Source organism: Osmerus eperlanus, chromosome 14 (genome assembly GCF_963692335.1).
Source record: "Osmerus eperlanus chromosome 14, fOsmEpe2.1, whole genome shotgun sequence".
Taxonomy (NCBI): Eukaryota; Metazoa; Chordata; class Actinopteri; order Osmeriformes; family Osmeridae; genus Osmerus; species Osmerus eperlanus.
In genome coordinates, this window is record NC_085031.1 from 14,816,771 (window position 1) to 14,842,940 (window position 26,170).

General features: G+C 47.6%; 2 protein-coding genes across 4 annotated transcripts in view; one reads left to right on the forward strand and one right to left on the reverse strand.

The window, feature by feature from the left end:
* Positions 1–765: 765 nt before the first annotated feature.
* The window catches only part of LOC134033479 (complement component C6-like), a 130,308-nt gene continuing 104,903 nt past the window's right edge, over positions 766–26,170 (reverse strand). The window contains exon 19 of the transcript XR_009932129.1: positions 766–905. The gene's annotated coding sequence lies outside the window, so the exon portion shown is untranslated. The remainder of the gene's footprint in view (positions 906–26,170) is intronic.
* The window catches only part of efna5a (ephrin-A5a), a 29,749-nt gene continuing 12,095 nt past the window's right edge, over positions 8,517–26,170 (forward strand). Inside the window, exons 1-2 of one of the 3 annotated variants that reach the window (XM_062477673.1) lie at positions 8,517–9,461; positions 9,516–9,577. In XM_062477673.1, the coding sequence (XP_062333657.1) occupies positions 9,453–9,461; positions 9,516–9,577 (71 nt within the window). In that variant the 5' untranslated portion in view covers positions 8,517–9,452. Of the gene's footprint in view, positions 9,578–26,170 lie in introns of all 3 variants that reach the window. The other 2 variants (XM_062477672.1, XR_009932130.1) reach the window with 2 other exon arrangements.

The window sequence follows — 26,170 nt, forward strand, 5'->3', positions numbered from 1 at the left end:
GATGATGAAGCCATCATGACAGTGTGTCATTTCATCTCATTTGAACAGTGTGGTTGAGGGTGGGAGACTGAATCAGAGTCGTCATCTTCCGTCACAGCTGGAGAAAACAAAACGTCTCGGTGTATTGTAATTTTATTCATTGACCAGATTGGCACATGAAATCACAATCATATTCACACAGTGACAACAACAGAGCAGATAGAGTCATTATACTGCCCCGATGACAGGCTGAAATATTCTCACCACACACACACACACACTCTGCTACACACACAGACCACAGTTGCACAAACTAACACACGCTTCCTCTTTTCCTTCTCTCTTTTAGACTCTCTTTCTAACACACACTCTCTCTATTACACACGCACAAACAAACGCACACAGACACACACACTCTTACAATACAGTAACATTTACATTTCATTTACATTTAGTCATTTAGCAGACGCTCTTATCCAGAGCGACTTACAGTAAGTACAGGGACATACCCCCCGAGGCAAGTAGGGTGAAGTGCCTTGCCCAAGGACACAACGTCATCTTGCACGGTCGGGAATCGAACTGGCAACCTTCTGATTACAAGCCCGCTTCCCTAACCGCTCTGCCACCTGACTCCCTCTCTGTAACACCCTTCAGAACTAATACAGAGCACCTCTCTACGCACACTTGGTCATACACACTTTCTGTTAGACACATTCTCTATATTACAGATGGGGTCAGGTGGCTGAGCGGTTAGGGAGTCGGGCTAGTAATCAGAAGGTTGTTGGTTTGATTCCCGGCTGTGCCAAATGACGTTGTGTCCTTGGGCAGGGCACTTCACCCTACTTGCCTCGGGGGGGGGAATGTCCCTGTACTTACTGTAAGTCGCTCTGGATAAGAGCGTCTGCTAAATGACTAAATGTAAATGTATTACAAACTCTCGACTACAATGAAGTGACACTGAAGGACAAGTGAACACAGACCATAGACATGTATTGTGACAGAGTGCAGTCCTTGTCTGTACCCTCTCTCTATCTCTCTGTGTCTCTCTGCCCACAGTGAGAGATCACATATCTAACCTTCACTGCAAATTGAATGTCCTTGTCATAAACTTTTAAGAATTTTCACATGGCTGACATGATCGTCCTTGTCTGAAATACTTGTACAATGACCTGAGATGAACTTGGACAATCTAATGAGTGTGCATTATATAAGACTAATTCACGGATAGTCAGAAAATAGTTTGAGGTTTGTTGGTTACATGGCCAAGGAGCTGTTGAAAAAAAGAATGTGTGTGAGATGAAAATGTACAAACCAAAGGGTGTGCAACATGAGTCATTGTTATTGGATTAGGTAGAACCAGTTTTGAAAGTTTTACGAGTAATGGATAAAGAGCTATTGACATTTTAATAAAACAACAAGTCACTTTGTTGACAGTCCCTAACTGCTGCTTGTGGACATAAGGATTGGGAAATACTTGTTGATTGTGTCCAACCTGTAACTAACATTACTTCGGTCCCAGCTAGATTAAACAAGTTTTGTTTTTGGCCTTTTTTTCTCTTTCTCCATCGAGAACCGAAAATGCCTTTTTTGGGCGAAATGTTGAAGCAAAATGCCGGTGCATCCCTAAATTTATCACACATTATAAATGAGTTCTTTGAGCAAAACAAGGGCGATGAAAACCCCAGAGAGACTCACTACAGTGACAACACCCCTCATTTCACTGGGGCATAACGTGGATCTCCAGGACCAGAACCAGAACCACAACAGTGGTTTGTGGGTTCATTATGTGGTTTCTTTGGACTGTGCCTGGTAAATACAGCATTCCTTGACTCTGACCACCAAAATACTGTTAGAACTATGCACTTTTTATCCTAGATTTTTCCTGCTGTACTTTTTAAGCCCACTATTTGTGTGTCACTTTAGATGCTAAGGAGGGAGAGGAGGAGGGGAGGAAGGGGAGATGGAGGGAGGGAGCAGGGTTATGGTGAGAGAGGGATGGAGGGATGGAGGGGAGGGAGGAAAGGAGGGAAGCGGGGGAGAGAGGGGAGGGAGCAGGGTTATGGTGAGAGAGGGATGGAGGGAAGGGGGTGGAGAGAGGGGAGGGAGGCAGCAGTGTGAGCAGCCACAGTGACCCGGCCGTCACCCGAGCCTCATTATGGACGTGCTGCAGTCCTCAGGGAACACATCTCCACAGCCCCTGTGAGACAAAAACACTGGCCTCTTGGAACCCCCCCTCCCGCCTCTGTGTGTGTGTGAGGGAGTGTGTGTGAATGTGTATACATCTCTTCTTATGTGTGTATATGGGAGGGGGGGATGAGTGTGTCTGCATGTGTGTGTGTCTGCATGTGTGTGTTGCTGCATGTGTGTGTGTGTGTGTTTTCCTGTGGGGATCCCAGCTGGAGTCACACCACAACTCCACTTCGACTGTTGCTGATCAAAAGGTCATAAAACGTGTTTACAGTGACGCTGAGAAGTCATGTCTCTCAGTGTCTGTGTGTGTGCGTCAGATGGAGGGGGAGACAGAGAAAGAGAGACGGAAAGACAGAGAGAGAAATAGAGAGAGAGACTGAGAGAGACAGGGGGGTGCAGAGACAGAGAGGGATACAGAGAGAGACAGAGAGGGATACAGAGAGAGACAGAGAGGGATACAGAGAGAGACAGAGGGAAAGAAAGGGATGGGGGGGATACATAGAGAGAGAGAAGCTTTGTAAATGACAGTGGATTCCACATATTGGAATGGATGACAGGGTAAGTGCTGGTTCCACATCTGTGTGCACTCATTACGTTGCACCCTAATGGACTAGAACACTCTCCTCCTCTGCCAACTTGCCAACCCTTTCAGATACCACACACCAGCACAACTCTGTTCTGACAGAGATATGAGAGAGAGAGAGAGAGAGATAGAGAGATAACAATCTCAAGATAGATAACAAAAGAAAGAGACAGAGAGAAAAAGAAAGAGAGAGAGAGGGAGAGAGAGCAAGGAGCCAGATCCAAGTAACCACTCAAGCCCTTTACATAGGTGTCTCTCCATGACATGAAACACAATCCAGGCAATCCCACAACACACCACAAAACCCAAGACCTCTCCCTATCCCGACCACTTCCTCACCTCAACTCTGTCTCCACCCCCCCCCCCCACCACCCCCCCCCCCCCCACCACCCCCCCCCCCCCCACCCCAACTCCCCCAACCTCCAACATGCTGACTGTAGTGTGAAACCAACCAGGGCCATAATGGGATTGGTCCACCATGTGTTAGAAGATTGGGCTTCTTCCAAATAATGCGCAGCTTAAGCATCTCCTGGTGGGTTTAGCTCTAATCCCCATTGACAACTTTCCAGAGCGCTGCTTTGGGGTTCTTCAGCAGATTACCCAAACAAATACACCACCTCTAGGCAGCGTTTAGGGAGAGTTAAATACTCACAAGGGATGTGTCTTTAAAACACCAGGACACTAACCCCCCCCCCCCCCCCCTGCTCCCCCCTCTAAAAAAACAAAACAAGTGCTTCATCAGTCTGGAGAGAACATTCCTCAGCTAATAGCCCCTCTCACTCTCCGCTTTGCTCATGAATACAACAGTTCAGACGTCCAACGTGACTGGCTTTCTGTTGTGGATGGTTCAGCTCTGTACCTCCAGGGTTCGGCTGCTTCTCCGAACCTTGGACCTCTCCTCCTCCTTTCCTTGTTTTTTCCCAAACCTAACCCTACTACTCTCCCCTTCATCTTCTCCTCACTTCTCCTCCTCTCCTCTCCTACTCTCCTCACTTCTCCTCCTCTCCTCTCCTACTCTCCTCACTTCTCCTCCTCTCCTCCGCCTCTCCAAACCCTCTCTTTCTTTCTCCTCTCCTCCTTCTTCTTCTCCTCCTCCTCTCCTCCTTGTTTCTCTTGGCTGTCTTCCCCAGCAGGGTGTCCTCTCCTTAGCTGCTTCTCTGACCCTTAACAACGCCGTCCTCCGCCGCAGCAGAACATTCCATCCTCTCACAGGACCTCGTCTCCTCTCCTCTCCCAAGACCTGGCTCCTCTCCTCCTCTCCTCTCACAGGACCTACCTGGTTCATCTGCTGGTCTACTCTCCTTTCCACTTCTCCTCTCCCAGACTTGGCTCCTCTGAAAGACGCAGGCCACGCTGACAGAATCCAACCTGACATCACTAACCGCCCTCTGAGAAGTTAGCTCAACCTACCACCTCCGCCAGCCGCCCATCTAACATGGGAAGCCAGACTGAAAACGATCTGAAAACGTTCCTGAACCAGAACATGTCTTGAGGCTAAAAGGCCCTGTCTGTGCAGGCGCCCGTGTAGCAACAGTGGTGTATCACATAGAAACAACAACAGACTCCGTCTGACTGGTTTTTATGAGGTTGTGTTTATACAGTCCAAACTGAGAAGGACATCCGTTTTTGATGTTTACATTTTAGTTTGAGCCACCCTCACCCCCACAGAGCAAGCCGTGTGTTTTCTGAACGGGATTTCACAGTAAAGGCCACCTTTGGCTTCTCTGCTTCAGTGAAACGTGTCTGTTTCATTCTCACACAGGCGTTCCCAGAAGAGAGATCAGGTGTCCCGTCGGAAGTTAAGCCAGACATTCCTCCTCTTCCACGCATCCCCTCACTGCTCCCCACCCTCTCAGACCTGGATCCAATGCTATGATAGACAGACAGACAGACAGACAGACAAAGAGACAGACAAAGACACAGACAGACAGATAGACAGACCGACAGACAGATATAGATCTCCATCCTTCCCTTCTCTCTCCATCCCTCCACCTTTCCTCACTCCATCCCGCCATTCTTCCCTCCTCCCTCCCTTTCTCCTTCCCTCCTCCCTCTGGCTGCGGCAGGTCACGCAGAGCAGTGACTCTCTCCTCGCTCCTTCTCCTCCTAAGCAGAAATGTGGAAACTGGAGAAAAAAGAAAGAAAAAGAAAAGGATCTGGTGAGAAACTTCTCCCACAGAAATAGCAGGCATTCCAATGTCAGCAGTCCTCAGTCTCTTTACAATGACTTTAAACAGGGCAGCCACAATGAGTCAGCCGTGGCTTACCTTGAAACAGAGAAACCTCACTCATGAAAAGCACGCGCGGAGGGAGGGTTGTTCCTACGTGAATAAACACACGAGGAATGTATGTGTGCATGTGTGTTTGAAGCAAAGGCACTTGGAGTTTGTGTGTGCGCATGTGAGAGAGGGCAGGGGATAGGGAGTTTGTGTGTGTGTTTATGTGTGTGTGTGTATTTGTGTTCCAGAGGTCATGTATACAGAAGAGTTCACCCAGGTGCCTCGCAGAAACAGGTTGGACCTCCCACACCCGTCCCAATCCAAACCAACATGGTCGCCGCATCCTATAAACACCCTGCTCTCTCAACTGCCACTTCTCGGGAAAAGCTTGTGTGTTCTGCCACAGCTCTGATGGTGTGTGTGTCCCGCCCACTCACCTCTGGGGTGGTCAGCTGGGACGGGTCACACTGGAGTTTTAGACGGAGCGCTGAGGAGAGACAGGGAAATCAACCGCTCCGCTGGGGAAAAGATAAACATTTATTTTTCTGTGAGAGCGATAGCATGACGCACGGTCAGGGAGAGTGAATGAGAGGAGGGGCAGAGGAGGAGAGGAGGATGAGGCAGAGGGGGAGAGAAAAGGAGAGTGAGAGAGTGATTAAGGCACTGAAAGCGACAATAAAAGAGAGAGCGAAAGTGAGAGAGAGTGAGAGAATGAAAGAGAAACAGTGAAAGAGAGAGAATGAAAGAGAGTGAAAGAGAGACAGGGTTAAGAGAGAGAGAGAGAGACGGTAAATGAGAGAGAGAGAGAATGAAGTGAGAGAGATTGAGCTCTCACCATCCAATTTAATACTCCCAAACGTTTTAATAAGACAGCCTTCAAGAACCCTGAGCGTTACATCGTCCAAGCTCATTCACAGGCTAACACCCTAACACAAACAGTAGTGCAGTATATTTAGCCAAACGATGTCTAATCTGATACAGTGCTGGGACCCACAGATAACCCAAGGTGAAAAGAGTATCCGGTCTGTGGAGCTGAATTCATAAGCATTAGGCGACAGCACGGGTTATCACAGTCTACGAAACCACATTCAGGGAATCTGGTTTCAGCGCTAGAGAATGTGATTAGAGTGCGTTTATCCCTGCTAATGGATTAGGACTCTGGGGCATTACGACTGTTGTAACATAAACACACACAACGCCTGACGAGAATGGCGTACGTGTGTTTATTTCAGGGGGTCAGGTGGCTGAGCGGTTAGGTAATCGGGCTACCAATCAGAAGGTTGCCGGTTCGGTTCCTGGCCGTGCGAAATTACCTTGTGTCCTTGGGCAAGGCACTTCACCTTACTTGCCTCGGGGGAATGTCCCTGTACTTACTGTAAGTCGCTCTGGATAAGAGCATCTGCTAAATGACTAAATGTAAATTTATGAACCATAGAAAAACAGGACAATAAGGGCTGTTCTTCCAACTCATCTCTTTGTGGAAGGTTTCCTGAGAGATTGCCCGTGGTGTTTACCGAGCGGGCTACAAACACTCCAGTAATGTGTGCTGTGGTGCGTAGCTGGGGCCTATACGTGCAAACCGGCAAATATCACGTTCCTCGAATCATAGCTTTTAACGACAGATACTTTTCACCTATTCCCTTGTTCATACTTGTTGCTCGCATTCAGAGTGTGGAATAAAGTGTTACTTGAAAAGAGCCTATAAGAAGCGGAGCCATGAGGAGGAGGCACATCAGGATGTCAGGATGAAGACCGAGTCGGCACACACACACTGCCGCCTCGCTGACCCTCATTTACGAAGCCTCCATTGTCTTGGGAGACATGCACAGATAGCAGAGCATGAAGTGGAATAGGAGTTGCACGCGGGGAGAAGCGATTATGGTTTGGGATTAGTCTGCTTGATTAAGAGTCTGGGTCTGTTAGTGTGACGGATCACACACACACACATACAGTACATGCATGCATGCATACACACTACATGGGGACACACACCACACACATGCATGCATGCACACACACACACACACACACACACACACACACACACACACCACACAGATGCCCACACGACACAAACACGAAGACAACACACACACCACGTGCAGACACGCACCCATCACACAAACAGAAAAGCCAGTCCAAACTAACAGTCTGAACCTTAATGACTGTAAACACAGCCCATTAATTAAGATGATGTGATCCATCCAGTTTGTGGCCTGTAAATAAACCAAGCTCGTTTTGAATAGACCTTGGCTGAGAGTTAATCCATGCACAGTAGATCTTTGTTTACCATGTCAACATCATTGGGACAGTGAAATGGGGTCGGTGTGACACAAGGCTGTAGCCACGGAGTCAACATTGGGCGGGACAAAATCTGCTGGGGAGTTTGAGAGTCCCATCCTGAAAACGTTTGACTTTACTTATGAATATGATTACATTTTTTATGATAATTTCAGACAGGTTGTTGTCGTAGCATAGACCATTTATATTTGATTTATATTTTTATATCAATATATTGGGGGGGGGGGACATTTTGACCAGATTTGAACATTGGGGGGATGTGTCCCCCAATATATATTATGATTACGGCCCTGGCAGACACATCATCTATGTGTTTATGTTGGAGAGAGGACAATGGGCCATCATTTCGAGCTAGACCCCCGCCCACAACGATGGGGTTATACAAACGGCAACTAAGTTGACAGTTACGGTTTAGGAATGTTGATATGCTTAGAGTCTTGAACAATTTACTGCTGCTATGTTCTTGTTGATCACACTGGCGAGGTCTCCGCACGGTACTGTGAGGGAAGGGATTAGTTTTACCACACCAGACCGTCCCATGTCTGCCGCTCCAACAGGCATTAATGCTGTCTGCATGCAACGCAACATACACACCAATAACATGCTTGACCGCCTAATCTACTGGCGCACCATCTATAGGTCAACGCTACAAACGAGCGAAAACTGATTTATTTTGTGCTTTTAACACGTCCAACGTTCATTTGTATTATGCTAATGTCCTGTATGCCTACCTACCGTAAGAGCGACTGTCTGCTTTCGAGGGAACGATTTTATTTGCTTCCACTGCGGGGCGCCAGGAGACGCAGGTACTAAACGCTGCGTAAAACAGGCCAGCGCCTTATTGTGACAAACGCAAACTTTCCCAACTGGCTTGAAATGGCCTTAGTACGTGGAATATAATATTTTACTGACACAAATACATTTGAGATTATATCGTCAAACCTTTAAGCAGAAAAAATACATTTATAATTTACAACAATACGAAAACGAATAGACAAACAAAGTTGTTAGTGGCGATGGATGCCGCTAAAGCTGCCACTGAAATGTGTAAAATTGACAGATCTTCTCAACTCCACATGATTGTATGTGTGATAACCTACGTCCACTGTGCCTACCTTGTGAAATGAATTCTGTCTCTTGTGGAAGCAGATATACTCCCTCGTGGGGAGGGATGTTGTTTTAGTAAGCGAAACGCCCATCATTCAAAATTCTAACCAATGAGATTGTGCGCGAGCCTGAAACTGTACCCGAGAAGGCACAGTAGGGGAGCATGGCCGTGCGAGCGCGGACTTGGTTCGGTTCTTCAAACTGAAGAACACGACTTCCCACCGTTCCGGCTTCTGAAACCCGTTCTATTACCCTATTCACTATTGCTACATTTACGGTCAAGCGGAGGATTTTATCAACTTGTGTTGTGTTGCGGCACATTCGAAGAAATCCCGTTCAGCCCTTCAGCTGCGTGTGCAGTTTTTTGCCGTGACAATCCAGCGACAACGCCGAGGACACGGATCCGTCGTTGAGTGAGGACAGCGGCAGGGAAGACCGGGAGAGACTCTTCACCAGTTTTTCGTCGGAGTTGGTTTACTTATTTGTTTTCTACTGATTTCTATTATTCGCCAGATATTGTGTTCATGGACCATCGTAAGCAGTTTATTCTTCGGCAAATTAATTCAGCTACCTTGAGTTACTGTTGCCTCTAAAAAAGAGTTGAACTTAAGAGTGTAGCGCACTTCATATATCCGCAAAAAGTTATATTCATACCACTACAAAAGAAACACGTTCTGAGTCTATTTTTTGGATAGCCTATTTGTGGAGTATCTAATTAAACGCATTTGAAAAGGGTGCGCTTGATGCTACTTAAATATTGCTGAAGAAGGCTATTGACTAAAATAGCCAAATCTTTATTTGAAAAGACTGATTGACATTTCAGACGATTTTGTATTTCTCAAAATCAATTCAAGTCGATTTCTAATTCCTAATGACTGTAACAGTATCGGCGCATTGAACTGCCTTGTAAAGTCCTAATCAGACAAGTCATCTGTTTGGATACCTCAGAGGAACTGAGTTTCACAAGGCTTTCAGATGTAAATATCATTTCGCATTTCGTCTATTCTTGTGAAGATTTCACCGCGTCAGAAGCTGCATAAGGAAGGACTTTGGCGTGTCCAAGTTTGAGAGCAATGGCGCAGGTGGAGATGATCCTGGTCGTATCCCTCATCGTTTGGATGTGTGTGTACGGCCAGGAGCCGGCCTCCAAGGTTGTGTCCGATCGCTATGCCGTGTACTGGAACCGCACCAACCCCAGGTAAGTGTCAAGCGTAACCCGCAATGTGTGTTTATGTGTCACATCGGCTACAGACTGGCACACGGGCCACCAACTCCATGCGCAACTTCACCCTTGACATAGGCTTCATGTTGGGGGGTACCACAACGCTGGGTGAAATATCAGAACATCTTGAAATCTACGGTGTCGTTCTGTGATGAACATCATTCCGAATTTTAGACCACTGCAACCCATGATTTATTTCGTGTAGGCAGGTGCAAAAAACGGGTGTGTAAATTTAAGATGATCATTAATCTGAGATACAGTTCACTTAGCGTAATTATAGGCTATTGTAACGCGAGATCCATTTCGTCTAAATGGTTGTATTAGCTACTGCCTGGTTCTGCCCGGTTCCTCGCCATTGAATGGAAACCGATCATTTGAATGTGACAAATGGCTTTCTCTACAGAATAAGCGAACTGATTCTGTATAGAACATGAAACGAATAATGTTGTGTCTCCTACTGGGAGAGTTTCTACGTCCACGGCTTGTGCTTAGCAAATTGCAGTCTAATGTCGATTTTCTATGTGAAACCGGCACCAAGTAATGTGCTCAAATGTGCCTTCAACCGTTAGAACGCGCAGCCTTTTACAATTTAGTTCCCAAGTTAGCGAAGCGAATTCACAATATATATCTATTTTTTCTTCTTCTAATTATTAGGGTTAGGGTATGTTTAATCAAACACAAAAATATTGAAAAGTAAGTTTCCACATTCCGTTTTTTATATAATAGCAATACTTGCACGCACACACATACACAAACACACACACACACACAGATATTTTTTGCTAATTAGTTACCTCAAGGGAAAATATCTAGTTTCGCTGCAGTGCGATGGTCACATAGGTTGTCACCGGCAAAATCAGCATTTCTCCTCTCCCAGTTCTGTTGGGTCAACTCCCCAGATAATTCACATAACCCTTCTGAATGCAATTAAAACCTGGCAAATAGTTGTGGTGTGAGTGTGCCAGGCTGTCTGAATGCTGTACACAAAGATATGCATGATCAGGTCAGACCAGATAGGGCTACAGAATGTACAGCGTTTCTACCATGAGTCAGTTAAATAGGTTATTTTTGCCTGGGGATAAGACAAACTCTTTTGTCGGTGTGACTTTGCCTTTGCATAAAGTCAAAAGATGATGTTGTTTCTCATTTCCTGATTACCCGCGGGCAAAGTTTGCTCAATGAACCCAGAAAGGTTGGAGAATAAACAGGTGATAAATGCAAATGTGTTGTTCGCATCAAAGCCGTTGGCGTTCAGTGCCACCCCTTGCCCTCACTTCTCCGAGAGACCAGATTTTATACCCAAGCAGTCATGCAGGCCTCGTCCAAGCATCCTCCTGCCTAAAATCTTCCCACTAGTTCCCAAGTTCTACCCCTCGGTTGCCATGCCCCCCGTCCCTGCCCCCCAAACCCACTACCTCCCCCCCCACCCCCACCCCTCGCTGGGCCAGACAATAAGGGGAGCACAGAGGGGCATTTGAGCAGTGGCCCAGCCCCAGCGTGGGGCATGCTCCTGTGAGAGACACACACATGCCGAGGTCACACACTCGGCAGTAACCAGGCGTGCCCGGGTTAAGCATCCGTCAGAGGGGACAGCAGCCAGGGTGAACCCCAGCCCTAAAGGCCCTCTGGCGGGCAGGCAAGCCACCCCGCTGGGGGTTTGTCTCTGGAGAATGGAGCTCCTCGGGTAAATAAATGAGTAACTCTAAATGACTGTCTACTTTCTCATTCACGGGGCCCTGATACAAACCCGACCTCACTGTCTAATGTAACGGGGGCTTGGGGCCCCTGACCTTGTGGAAGAGTGTTGCGGTGCTCTGGGTCTGACCGTGGGCCTCGGCCCCTGCTGGGAAATGGCCGTACTCAGCGACAGGGCCTCGAACCCCGCTGTGGTATAGTCACAACTTCCATATAAGCCTTCTTTCCCTCCCTCCCTCCCTCCCTCCCTCCCTCCCTCCCTCCCTCCCTCCCTCCTCTCCTCGTCTCCGCTGCGTTTTTTCTTACATTTCCAACCATAGGAAAGAAAAAAAGAAAAATGGCACCCAACTCCATTCTCTGCCATTCATGAAATCCCCTACAGGGGACCTGAAATGGAAATGGGAAGTCACTTATGAAAAACGAAAACGGTGAAGACATTTTCATGTGTATCTTTTTTTAGTGTTTTTTTGTTGTTGTTAATCATCGCATACGCAGGTTGAAGGTGTGTGTTCAATAAATACGGTTTCTGTTCCCCGCCTGCTGTACAACGTCACGAAAGTCCTTCTGAATGTTGTTGAATGTTGTTTTCCGTCTTGATTTACCGAGACGGTTTAAACAGGGGTGTGACTACTGTAATGATTCAACCATGCTCAGAGGTAAAGATGCCTCAATTAGACACAGTAAGAGTCATTCTCGTCATTATACACACCTTCATTAAAAGAATATTAAGTGCTTCTCAGCCCTGTTGACGAGTCAAAAAGCCACTGAGCAATTGTGAAATACTGTCATTCTGAAATAGAGGCACAAACATGCCCTTTTTTCTGTGTGTCATTTGTTGCTCTAATTGGCTGGAGATGTGAATGACCTAGATTACCATCTGTGAGGGCCGTAGAGGGGATAGATGTGACCGAGAGGGTCAATAGTATCACTGTCTGGCTGTGGGTTATCATGGGTGTGTGAATGCTGGATAAACAGATACTAACAGGAGGGGGGTGGGCGGGGGGTTACGGTGTTTGTAAGAGAACGGATAAACTAAGGTAAACTAGAGGACTCTCCCACCTTCTCATTAATGAGTTACCTGGTATAGAACCCCCCCCAAACCCCCCCCCTCCCGGCCTACACTTAGCGAGAATGCGACTCCATCTGGAAACCGCCGGCATTTGGCGAAGGTGTTTATTTGTTGCTGATAGGTGGGATCAGGGAAGAATCAGGGCCTGAGTTCCGTCGCTAATCTCCGCGCTGTTTGTGTCTCCAACGCCATGGAAACCGATAGCCCTCCTCATCAAAGGGCCTTATTGGGTGGGACTAACGACCTGACAGCTGGGCAGAGGGATTCCAGCGCTCCACCGGAGTGTCCCCCCCCCCGGGGCACTGGTTTAAGCCCTGATAATGTCCCCTCAAAGCTTTCCACAACAGATGCGCCATATTTCCCTCTAAGACAGTGGAGAGACTTAGGTTTTTTGGGGTGTTTTTTGGGGTGGCGGGGACGGACGGACTCGTCTGCTTTGGTAACTATGGTTACTATCGAGGTGGTGATCACAAAAGCAACGTCCTTTTCAAAGGGAGTTTGATGTTGTTTTACAGGATGGTTCACTGGTCTGTGAGAGAAAGTACCCTGATAAATGGTAAAATAGCTGTGGGTTTGCTTTATTCCGGCTGGGTCTGCCGTTCACACATGGTCCTCCTCCGAGCAGAATGACCTCCGCCGCTCGCTTTGTCTTCTCAGGATGGTTTTTAATCTCCACTTAAGGAACAATACACCATTTTTCAGTTTTGTGGCAAGTTGATGTTGTGATAGTGTCCCAGAGGCATTGTGAGTCTGTCCGCTTGCATTGTTCCCTGTGTTTACCCTTGCTTTCCCCCTCAGCCTTTCCCGGCTCCCCGCTGTTTGGTTCCGCTTGGATTCAAAACGGACACAAAAAGCCGCAGCGTCCAAATATTGACTAGGTCTCAGGACCACGGCCCTCTCCCAGCGCCGACCCGGCCCGGCTGAAAAGCCACCATTGTTCCTACGGTGCTCGCCCCTAGCCAGCTCTGCGAACGCTCTTAGAAAGAGCCAGACAGAGAGAGGGAGGGAGGGAGGAGAGGGAACGAGAGGGAGAGGTAGATGTGGCGGGGGGGGGGGGTTTAGGTCTGGAGGTAAATGTGTCACTTCTGGGCGTGAATGTGTTAGTTTTGGGGGTGAACGTGTTGGGTTGGGGGTGAATGTGTTAGTCTTAGGGGTGAATATGTTCGTTTTGGGGGTGAATGTGTTAGGGGGAAGGGTCACACAACGGGGTCGCAACTCACAGGTCACAGGGGTGAAAGAAGCTTCCGGAAGGAGGGCAGAGGGTTGCCCAGGGTTACCCAGGGTTAGAGCAGGAGACAGGCTGAGGCACACGGCCCCTGTGCTGGGTCAGAACCCTTTTTTCTACCCCTGCTGTGGAGGTTAGACTGACGGGGAACTCCGGAGAAGTTGGAGACAGTAGACCCTGACTGACGTTGAGGAACAGTTTAGAACTTAGAACCCTGTTGCTATGTGACCTGGTAGACAGGGTTGTAGAATTTTGAATTCTTATTGTTGCACCATGCCTGGTAGTTGAGATAGTAATGGCAAAATATAGACCTTTCCTTTATTCTGACGACAGAAATACGGTCAGAACAATGCAATTTTGAGCTTTGATTTTCTGCTGTACTTCAAGCACTATTTGTATGAGTGCTTTTGGATAGATAGATCAAAGACAGATAGATAGGCTGGATAAATAGATAAACTGACATTATTTGCAGGGGAAATTACAGATGCTGGATTTGCATCTACAATATGAAGCCCTCAGATAAACCCTTCTTCTTCATGGTATTAATTTCTTTACCTGGCAACAATGCAGCTCAACATTCAGACACATGATTACACGTATCATTTTGTCAAAACACGCTGCATCTCTGTTTTGGCCGAGTTATCCAGAGACAAGATCAGATGATTCCTGAAACAAATAAATATATATATATTTGTTTCAGGGTAACTTTCCGGGATAGCTGTTACATGCACCTCTCAGTCGCTGGATTAAAGCACAGGCTCCCCGGGCCTAATCTCTCCGTCTCACTCCAGCGCCCAGAGGTTTACTTTTCCGCCGTTTCTTAAAGGTTTAATCTTCTTTTTTTTGTGAGTGTGCTTTTTTAAATGTGAGTGGTGAAATGGCATCCACGGTGTCTTTGTAGGCACCGGTGAGGGTATTAGCAAAGAGGCTCTAAGGGGCTTAAGAGGTCAGCTTCCCTTTGTGTGGAGACACAAAACACTTCCTGTGGGACCCTTCACCCCTCTCTGTTCCTCTCTCAGAAAGCCAGGCCCTGCCTGACCATTCACATTAATCAGCCCCAGCCCCTAATGACTGCAGTAAAGCCTCTGGACCTCTAAAAGGTCCTACAGAGTGCCTGAGCCTCCTGACACGCACTGGTGCTGGCGGGCGGAGGAGGCAGCACACACACACACGCACACATGCACTCACACACCTACACACACACCTACACGCACACACATGCACTCACACATACACACTCACACATACACACTCAAACATGCACTCACACACACGCACACATGCACACACTCACACACACACACACACACACTCACACACCTACACTCACTCACTCACACACATGCACTCACACACACATGCACTCACACACGCATACACACACTCACAAACATGCATACACACACATGCCTACACACACACTCACACATACTTACACACACACTCAAACACATGCACCCACACAGGAACCTACACCAGCTCTGGCGCGTTATTTGCAGTCTGCAGAGGATATCTGGACTCCCTATTACTGTACGCTTTAGCGGAACAAGAAACATAATGAAACTGGAGTTTGTACAGGTACCCAAGGACGAGATAACGAAAACGCAGCGAAATGAACCCGGAGAGAAAGCACAGGTCTCCTTAAAAACATTTTCTACCAAAGTGGCACAGAATTATCTAATGTATGGCTCCTGAGAGACTATTCTTTTTCAGAGAAAAGGGAAATTAAGGATGCGTTTGCACTGCAGACTTCAAATGGATGGAATACATGCGGAGAACAAATTGACTCAGCAAAATTGGTGGAAAGATGGAGATTAGGGGTGGAGAGAAAAAAGCATTGATAATTTCAAAGATCACTATGGCAGTTTTCAGACTAATGCTTTACCTTGCTCAATTTCTCCCTCCCTCCCTCCCTCCCTCCCTCCCTCCCTCTCTCCCTCCCTCCCTCCCTCCCTCCCTCACCCAACCAACTCTCCCTCTCGTCTGCAGCAGCCCTTCTGTTATCATTTGCATGAGAGTGAGGTTGGGCAGAATGGCATAGCTCTGGTAGCTGGAACGCCCGCAGAATTGGTCCTGACACTAACGAGGGCCGGGCGCTCTCATCGGGCCCCGGGCAGACAGTCCGGGCCCCTGGCAGACAGTCCGGGCCCCTGGCAGACAGTCCGGGCCCCTGGCAGACAGTCCGGGCCCCTGGCAGACAGGCCGGGCCCCTGGCAGACAGTCCGGGCCCCTGGCAGACAGTCCGGGCCCCTGGCAGACAGTCCGGGTCCCTGGCAGACAGTCCGGGCCCCTGGCAGACAGGCCAGGCCCCTGGCAGACAGGCTGGCACGAGAGAGGCACGGTTTTGCCGACCTGAACTATTTACCGTTCCAAAATGAATTCAAACGGGACGGAAAACTTTGTTAAAAAACACATCTGTGATTGGTCCGTAGACAGGCCACACATACCTGAGAAGCTGCTCAAGGATTATTTGGGTCACTGCGGTTTGGGAAAGAGCCTCCTCTCTATTTCAATGACTATTATTCTCCTGTAATGTTATGGAGGTAATATAATACAAGTTTATAACAATTCTAACCATGTTTACCTCAGGCCTTTCCATTGTAAAAATGGTTGGAGTTTTTTTCTGGTGTATTTTTCTGGCAGCACTTGCTTGACTGAAACTGCGTTGTAACGGTTAGTCCAAAGAATCTCAGGTATCCGGAACTGCTATCTCTCAAGCTGCTTTTGGTTAGACTGGTGTAAATCCTTATCATTTGAAAGGTTGAAACGGCCCTCCTATCTTAATAACGCAGTCATATTGTTTTATGGGGCATGTTTGAACAGGTTCTGGGAGAGGGCTTGGCGTACGCTAGATGCTGCAAAGCGGTTTTGGCGGTTCGGTCGCCCGTGGGCTCATCCTAAGGGCGGTTTTGAGAACGCGTTTGCTTCGACGGCACATGGCAGAGTTGACAGTTGGATGTGTTAGATGGGCAGTGTTCCGGCAGTGAACTTGGTGTGACTTTGCGGGACCTTTAGTGTGGTTTACCGGTCCGTGGAGAGGGGAGCGTCTCGTCCTGTTGGGCTGGAGCACGCGTGGCGCCGAGGGACCCATGAAATATTAACGCGCTGTTTGCGATCTCGATTTGGAGCCTGAACAGCAAACCTTCACACGCAACCAGGAGAGATCCAGGTCAGGACGGCATGACTTTAAAGCGGGGGTGGGGGTGGGGGGGGGGGTTTGTATCGTCCATTTTTCATATATTTTCTTTACTAACTAGTGTGTTTTTTTATGCTGGTGCGCTTCAGCAGAGTCGAAGTTTAAAAAAGTACTACGTTTTTTTCGTCACCTCAGTTGGGAAAGTTCAGGCGGTGTCGATCGCAATCTCAGATCTGCGGCGTCAGCCAGGCGCTTGAGAAACAACGTGTCTAACGAGTCTAACTCCGCCATTTGCGAGTTCGACTCCATTTTGTTTCTGAGGAAGGAGCCACTTGTGAGTCTTGGGACTGGGGTTCCGAGCAGGCTCCGCCCCTTTCTTAATTCACTGGCAGGAGCCACCAACCCCCTCACGACATGATTAACCTACATTCTGAACGACTCAAATCACTCCAAAAAGCATTTGCTCTGTTAGTGTTTAATGAAGAAGGGATTTGGTTTTTTTGGGGGTGTATGGAGAGGGGGTTTAAGCGTCAGATGTTTGGAGGGGTAGGGAGGGGAATGGGAGGGGGGGGGTGCATGGAAGGGAAAAGGAAAAGGAGGGGTGAGCGTTCCTTTTTTTGTGTGTGGGGGGGGGTATTTGGGGCAGTTGACAAGAGGGCTCCTCCAGTCAGCACCAGAGGGTCCGATCCTCGCTGCCAGCTCCCGGGGGGGTATCGGTGCCATGGCAGGCGGGCGGGCGGGCGGGTGGGCGTGCGGCCTGCCCTCTCCGCACCGGTGCCCTTGGCTCTCGTACCCCCTCTTAGCGGCGGCACGGAGGCAGCACGCAGGCAGACGCTCCCCTCGCCTCGGCCCATGATCTCCCTTTATGTCCCGGCTCTTCCAGGGCCCTCAGTTATTCTAGTGCATAATTGATGGAGGAGTTAGAATAGCAGAAGTAATGCGATGAGAGGGTGCAGCCAGGCGGAGCGAGGGATCGCGTGCGGGGGGCGCAAACATTGCAGGGGACGAGACGAGGGCAGCCCGAGTAACAGGTCCCTGCGCTCCGAGTCTTCACAGAATGAAGCCGTCCAGCCAATCCCTGCTCGGGTCTTCCGACCAATGAGATGTCTCCGCTACAGCAGAATACTCCGCTCCCAGGCCGTACAGGCCTCACTCCTCAGCCCGGCGCTCAGAGCTTTTGTCTACTTCTAAATTCAGGAAAGACTGAAGTGTTTGCGGTATTTTTTACTGTTTGAGGTATGGTGTATAATGAAATACATTAGCGTTTTAGTGGTCATTTCAAAGGGGCTAGGTGATGCGTCTAGGGGTGTGTGTTCCTCACAGGGCTATTCTCTCCCCTGGGTCTTTGTTCTTTTCTCATGTAGTAGATACAGAGATAGGCTCCGCAGTACCTCCTGTGACAGGGTGTATATCACACCTAGGCAAGCCGCTACAAAGAGAGGCTAATGGCCGAACATCCCTGCTTTGTTTCCAAACAATGAGCGCAGGTCACAGATAACCTGAACTGTCTTGCTTTGAAGTAGCTGCCTGTCATGAAGGAGAAAACAGGAGAAAAAGTCCCTGTAAACGCAGACTTCCCCTCAAACCAGTTTGGTGGAACAGGATTCCTGGTTATAGCTGTGGGCTGGAGGATGAAACCATTCTGGTTCAGCCCGCTGATGTCACCACTCTGAGACAGAATTAGAGGGTTGACTGTATTTATGTTTTATATTTTATATATATAATAAAACACACATTATATATATTTATAAAGTATATTTAGAAAAACAAGAAAACTTAAAATGTTAAATCAGTAGGTTATTTTTATTCCATACAACAAATTAGATACATTTGAGGTAAACACACAATGCAATCAAGACTATCCTTAGGTATATTAAATGTAAAAGACTTTGAAGTTGACTTCACTTATACAAAATATAGGAATGAATAAAACTGCTCAGAGGTACACTTTAATTCCATATATTTGATATAAACCAACATGCAGTAAGATACTTAAAAATAATTAGCATCAGTTGCGAATTATATGGTAGTTCCAGTGAGATAATAAAGAGATTACAGGGCTGGTGGGAATTATAGTTTTCTTGCTTTTCTTTAAACAAACACGCTTGTACACTAAGTTTGCTGAATGAATCTGAATTTTTTTATAAATGTAAAATTACTTTTAATTATAATCAAACATGCTTTTGGAAACAGCGGCTTCTTAGAAGAAAACAACTTTATATTTGAGTAGGAACAGGACCATGGTTGAGCTTGTTACTGTATTCCTCTATAAGTCATCGGGCAGGTCTGCAGACAGAAATACTGCTGCTGTGTTGTAAAGACTTCCGATGGAAACCTAAGCAGCCAGCGCACTCAGGAAACAAATAAAACATCTTTATGAGCTGGATTTTATGATCTTAATGACCATAGCCTCTGCCCAGTGGCCTGTAAGTGCTCTCCTGGACAGAGCAGTTCAGAGCAGGCCAAGCAGCTCTCATGTAGTGCTGCTTGGGCACAGGAGATACTGGTAGAATTGAGTGTTTTCATATGTTAGTCCTTCAATATTTATAGAAAACACATTTTTCTTTTAAAGCAAGAGCACATTTACATTAGCGGTTGACGCTAAGTACATCTAAATAATCTTAGAAGAAAGAGAAGAGACACAGGAGAGCTCTCACGCCAGTTGGTTTCAACGATTATGTTTCCAAAAATGTCAAAAGTTATATGGTAAATAATAGTCATGATAATAATAGTAATACAATTTTAAGTGTGTGCATGAGGTTTCAGAAGAATCGTAAACTTTAACATTATCTGTAATAAGGTTGCAGTGTATTTAAATGCTGAATGTATTCTCAGAGCAAGTGTGAGCAAATGTCTCAGTTTTTAATCAGATTCATTTTTATTATAAAGTTTTTGGACTACAGTAAAAATATATTTTGAGTTATAGATGTGATATTTAGCATTTTTTTAGGTGCATACATGTTACTTATTGCTTATTTTATATATTATTGCATTACCGCTGCATTAAATTGAATTGAGAATTTTGAAGTTTTGCTATACAATAAAATAATACAAATATAAAAAAATCTACTTAAAAGAATCTAACTATTGAAAAATATTTTCCCTATCATCATAATGTAGTTTATGTTTGCACTCATCTTTTTATTTAACATTTTACAAACATTTATCCCTCTACATGTTTTTATTTTAATTCTTGGAAAATTACTGGATGGAATAACATTGTAAGAACATTTGTATCGACTCAAAATAAACATATTTGTATGGATTTTACCTTTAATTGTGGACCCACACACAGATGGTTCTTCTGAACGAAAAACAAATTATCGTATTTTTTTCACACATTTTGGTTACTTAAGTTTGATCAGTTATTATTACTTTGATCATTACTATGATCAAATCAAAAGTGTAAATAGTAACTAAGTGTATTGTACAGTCAATATATTGGGAATCTACCATTCAGTTTGAATCTACCATTCAGTTTCCTAAGAACCACTTTCAATCCAACAAAAACTAAATTCCAACGCGCTCTGATTCCGTCTCTTGGTTCATCTGAGCGTCTCAAATTACCGAAAAATTGATAGAGACAAAAAAAAAAAACGCTGGACTGTAAGGTGCTGCTTGGTCTTGTGACTACTCCTTCGGTCACATGGGCCACGCAGAAGTTGTGTTATTGAGGTCTAGACACGCGATACACCAGGGGCTACAGGAGAGCAGACGTCACACACACTTACCATCCACCCTGGATGGAGGAGGCAGGCTCTGGCAGAAGTTTGCCCAGCAACCAAGCAACGTAGTGGGGAAGATACAGTAGTACTACTGTAGTGTCAGTAATGCATACTAGCTTACTACATAGATGGTGCTGCTGCATGCTGAAAGGGGAAGATGGAAGTATTGCATCTAGAATACTATATAGATGGTACTACTACTTACTGGCTGATTACTTAGAGGGGGAAATTGAAATGTTGCATACTACCATACTACATAGTGTAAAACATAGTAATACTGAAATACTATAAAGGTGGTACTGCTAATTGAATGCATACTCTCACACTAAATAGAGGGGGAGAGTGTAGTGATGTATATTAGCAGACTGCATAGTGTGGAAGATGGTTATATCGCCTACTATAAAAACATTTTGTCGTTGCTGGAACCTCCTCGCATGTTTAGTTGGAATTGTTCTGGGTTGAGAATGTAGATAAGGGAGCCCTTGGGAAATGGTTAGCTTGAAACTTTTATTTGTGTAAGATCTGGATCACTCCATGTGGAGCCCAGTCTGAGCAGGGTGTGTAGTTAGAGGAGATTACTGTGGCTGGTCTCTGCTTCACAGGGCTCCTCATTTGCTTACCATTGTCTCTGTCATTTGAATCCTAAAGTATTTAGAATTACAAATCCTCTAGGCTAAAGTAAAAGCATGGGAATTATGCAAATGACACACCCCAAGACAAAGAGTGCAGGAGGCTTGACCTGAAACGGGACACACCAATGAGGACGGAGCAAGAACCTGCGGCAGCCAATGAAGCGTAGAGCAGGAAGGCTGTCTTCTCATTGGTGGATCAGCAGTGATAACTGGCAGTGTGGTGGTACACCATGAGCTTGATTGGATTCTCTACCGGGGTGGGGGGGTGGTGGGGGGGGGGCGGGGCATAAGTACACTGCTGGGTTTATGAAGCATGGCAACACCATCTTATTTTAGACATGCAAACACTAGAAAGCACAGGGCAATCATATAATATCCCATCTGTATCAGAATGAATTCTGTACAGGCGATATGGTACACTGTAACGGAAGACACAAACATGCACATATACACTGTTAATCTGGTGTGCGACGGTGAAAATGTCACTTGAAATGGCCTGGTTTCTCTCTTGTCCTCACTTTCTCCAAATCGCCTCCCATTCCACCCCACACTCTCTGCCTTTTGTGCTGCTTGCTTTACCGGCTCCTCTCTCTACCCCCCCACCTTCCCCCCCTCCTCTTCCTCCCCTCTTTCCCCCCTCCTCTTCCTCCCCTCTTTCCCCCCTCCTCCTCCTCCCCCCTTCCCTGGTGTCCAGATGTCTGTCGTGGAGTTGCTGACTCCCGCTCCTGCTCTGCTATCAGATATGTGCAGGATAAGGAGTCTCAGACTTCACAGACTTTCACCCTCCCCCCCCTCACCCCTCCCTCCCCCCCTCACCCCTCCCCCCCTCACCCCTCCCCCTCTCGCCTCCGTCCTCAACCCCCACCCCCCTCATCCCCTTCTCATCCTCTCCCCCAATACCCCTCACCCTCCCTCATCTTAAGCCCTCACCCCCCTATCCTCTTCTCCTCCCTCCTCCTCTGCCCTCACACCCTCCCGGAGAGAAGATGGTGATGCTTTGAACACACACACACACACAAACACACACACACACACACAGACACGCACACTCTAAACACAAACACACATATTACACGCATGAACGCACACACACAACACACAAACGCACTCAGGGGACACAGCCAAACACGTCATGTCATACTTTCATCCCCTCCTAATGATCTGTTTGATCATATCTTGTGATTAAAAGAGCCATGAGCCATGAGCAAGCAGCAGCTATCATCCGGTTGGCTTGTCTCACATGTAGTACTGTCTAATACAGGCCTGAGTACTCTGCCCCCCCAACACACACTAACACTCACACTCACACACACACACACACACACTCACACTCACACACACACATCCTTCCATGTCCCTCGGTCAGAATCTATTTGTTGCGACTCAGAACGGCGCGTGTGAAAGCTAACATGACGTCGGGGACGCAAGGGTTCCTTCTTCCCCTCCGTCCTCCCGGAGAGAGAGAGGGAGAGGAGAGAGAAAGAGAGGCAGAGGGAGAGAGAGAAGGAAGGAAGGAAGGAAGGAAGGAAGGAGGGAAAGGGAGAGATCAAGAGGAGAGAGAGACATAGACATAGAGAAGAGGAAATGAAAGAGAGAGAGAAAATGAGAGAGAGAGAGAAGAGAGAACAAGAGAGAGGGACAGAGAGAGAAGAGAGAGCAATAAAGAGAGAGAGAGAGAGAGAGAGAGAGAGAGAGAGAGAGAGAGAGAGAGAGAGAGAGAGAGAGAGAGAGGGAATGAGAGAGAAAGATGTCCTCTGACCTCATGGCTGTGGTGTAACGTGGGAGTCCTGAGGTTACTGCGGCAACCAGGCCAGACCACGCCCAGTCTGCCGTAGGGCTGAGGCTTCTTCACCACAGCCCTCCTCCAGAACAGAGGAGAGGAGGACAGAGCCCTTGCCAAGGAGAAAAACCAGCTCTCCATGCCTAGAATACTTAGCGTGTGATAGTCAGGGCCTTCTGCTAGGCTCCTGTTGTTGTCGTTGTCTCAGAGAGAGCGTTCAAGACGGAATTCTTCAAGCCCCGGCTTTCTCTAATTAGGCCTCTCCTTCGTCCTCCCCTGCACAGGATGTTGTTTCTCCCTTTTCTTCCCCGACTCGATGCTGTCCAGAATCCCAGATAAGGAGAGATCTTTTAACCCCAGTTTGGACTTTCTCCCCTCTTCGCTCTGCGCTCTCCTCTGGCCTCTGGCCTCTCTCCTCTGGCCTCTCTCCTCTGGCCTCTCTCCTCTGGCCTCTCTCCTCTGGGCTCTCTCCTCTGGCCTCTGGCCTCTCTCCTCTGGCCTCTCTCCTCTGGCCTCTCTCCTCTGGCCTCTCTCCTCTGGCCTCTCTCCTCTCCTTTGTTCCAACGCACATCTGAGGAAATCCAGTTTGCTGTGAGGTTAAGAATAACATGTTCATTTAGCTGGAGTTTTTATCCGACGCTTTGTACGGGGGGGGGGGGATTTCAACTTGACCTCTTGATCTACAGCAAAATGCTCCATCACTGAGCTATTACCCAACCTATTATTTATAGTTTGACAGTTGTCATGGACTCATCACAGCACATCACAGGACCGCAACAGAGTATGTGTGTGTGTTTGTGTGTAAGTGTGTGGGGGGGGGGGGGCAGTCCAATTAGAGAGCTCGAAAACAGATGACATAATGGCCTGGAGGAGCCTGTTGTCTTTCAGTTGCTAATTGAAGCAGTCCATGTTTGCCAGAAAGCCCTTACACATTCACATACACATACACACACTCACAATGCCCCCCCCCCCCAAAAAAAAACACACACAAACCAACGGACTAGTTCAAGTAGCACCCCTTTGCAATGGTGTTTTTAGAGCAAAGATGCTAAGTATGATATCAAATAGGTTCTGTTAATCAGTTGTTATCATAAAAACGCTTCTGTCCAAACATCTCTTCCATCGGTCTGGTCCTCTATCCCTCTCCTTCTCCTCCCTATCCTCTCTCTCCTTCCTTTCCTCCATCCTTTTCCTCCATCCCTTTCCTCTCTTTCCACCCTTCTTCTCATCCCTCCCTCCTTCTCATCCCTCTCCTCCATCCCTCCCTCGGTCCTCCCTCTCTTCCCCAGTGACAGCCCTGCCTCGTTAGCCAGGAATGTGGCTAAAACTCCTCTAAACCAAGCCTTCATGGGAAAGCTAGTTCTGTGCAGGAGAAACTGATAATGGATTAAGTGGCTGCTGTTTCCCACTGAGGCTGAGGAAGTTTCTGGAGGGGGGGGGGGGCTTGCATCTTTCATTCAGACTGTGTGAGAGTATGTTTGCGTGTGTGTGAGAGGAAAAGTCTGTGTAGTGTGTTTGTGTGAAAGAATGAGTGTGGGCGTGTAGTGTGTGTGCGTGTTTACCGCGTGCGTGAATGACTGTATTTTGCGCGCGTGTGTGTATAGTGCATGTGCGTGTGCGAATGCGTGTGACGCTACCTCCGTCTTTGGATACTAATAAGCATGGCCAGTGTAAACTCCCAGATTTAGCCCCAAGTTCCCTGGCCTCGGCTCTCAGCTTTCCCCCTCTCCCCCCTCGCTCCCCCCCCCCCCCCCCCCCTCGCCCCATTCAGGCCTGCGGGCGCCATTCTGGTCGGCGGTTTTTAAGTGTGTTCACTTTGGACACCGATGAAAGGAGGTGGAGGAACATGGGACTTAAATCACTTAATGAGGGGAGACAGGGAGCGCTTTTGTCCTGCCTGTGTTGGAGCTGCGTGCAGCCTGGGAGCCCTAACGCGCTCTGACACCTTGGGCTCGGGTGCGGCCCGCTCAATCCAGCACATAGACCGAACCCTGACTCCAGCGCATAGACCCAGCCTTACGTCTTCAACCAAGAAGTAGGCCTGACTTAAGTACCTGTCAGCTGAGATGTGGTCACTTTGCGATGCATTTAGTAAATACAGACATTCCTTGACTCTGACCACCGAAATGCTGTCGAACTATACACACACACTACATAGGCTTATGACTCCAGCACATAGACCTAACCCTGACTCCAGCACATAGACCCAGCCCTCTGCTAGGCCCCTACCCTCTGCTTGTAAACCCAGCAGCAGCCCTCTGTCCCCGCTGAATAGACGTAGCCCTGGGCCAGGCACACCAGAGGAGTAAACAAGCAGCAGGCCGGGTGTTGCAGGCTGGATTGGGATCAGGGGTGGCAGGAGAGGGCAGCTGAGCTCCACCCCTGTGTGATCCACTGCCAAGCACTCTCTCTCACACTCTCCACCAGGAAATCCCCTCTTTCTCTCTCTCTCTCTCTCTCTCTCTCTCTCTCTCTCTCTCTCTCTCTCTCTCTCTCTCTCTCTCTCTCTCTCTCTCTCTCTCTCTCTCTCTCTCTCTCTCTCTCTCTCTCTCTCTCTCTCACACTCACTCACTCTCTGTCTCTCTTTCATTCTCTCCCTCCTTCCTTCCCCTCTCTCCCTCTCTCTCTCCCTATGCCTTTGCAGCTCCCTCGACCTCTCTCGCTCCGTCTCCCTCTCTCCCCCCTCCCCCCTCTCTCGTACCAGCTTTTCCTGTCGCTTAACTCGCTCTCTCACCCTTCACTTTTAATTCACTCCTCGATTCTTATACTTCTACCACCCACTCTATTTTAATGCCTCTCCACTTCTCTTCCTCTTTAATCGTTCATCCCGGTTCTCTCTCCTTTGCTTCTGTTGGCTTCTTTCTATGACATTCTCTTTTATTGGTGTGTCACACGATAGAGATGGATGCTAACATATGCCATTTGCGTAGAGAGCCTGTGGCACACACACACACACACACACACACACACACACATGCAGGCACACACATAGCCAGAGTGTAAAAGTGTGTGCCTGCCAGGTCGTAATTGGCAGGGTTCACTGTAATTATGGGATGTCATTCAGGGCTTCTGCTGGTGGCTGTCTGAGGTGTGAATGTGCTTCCTGGGGAGTAGATATCTCTTTATTAGAACTGTAGAACCTGAGAACACTAGGATAGCACAACACTAGAACGCTACAACAGGAGAACATCAGAAGACGAGAACTCTAGAACATCCCAACATTAGAACACAAGAACATGAGAACATTAGAACATTCGAGCGGTGCTTGTTGAAGACTGTCTCCAAAGGCTGGCCAAGCTGGCCTGGC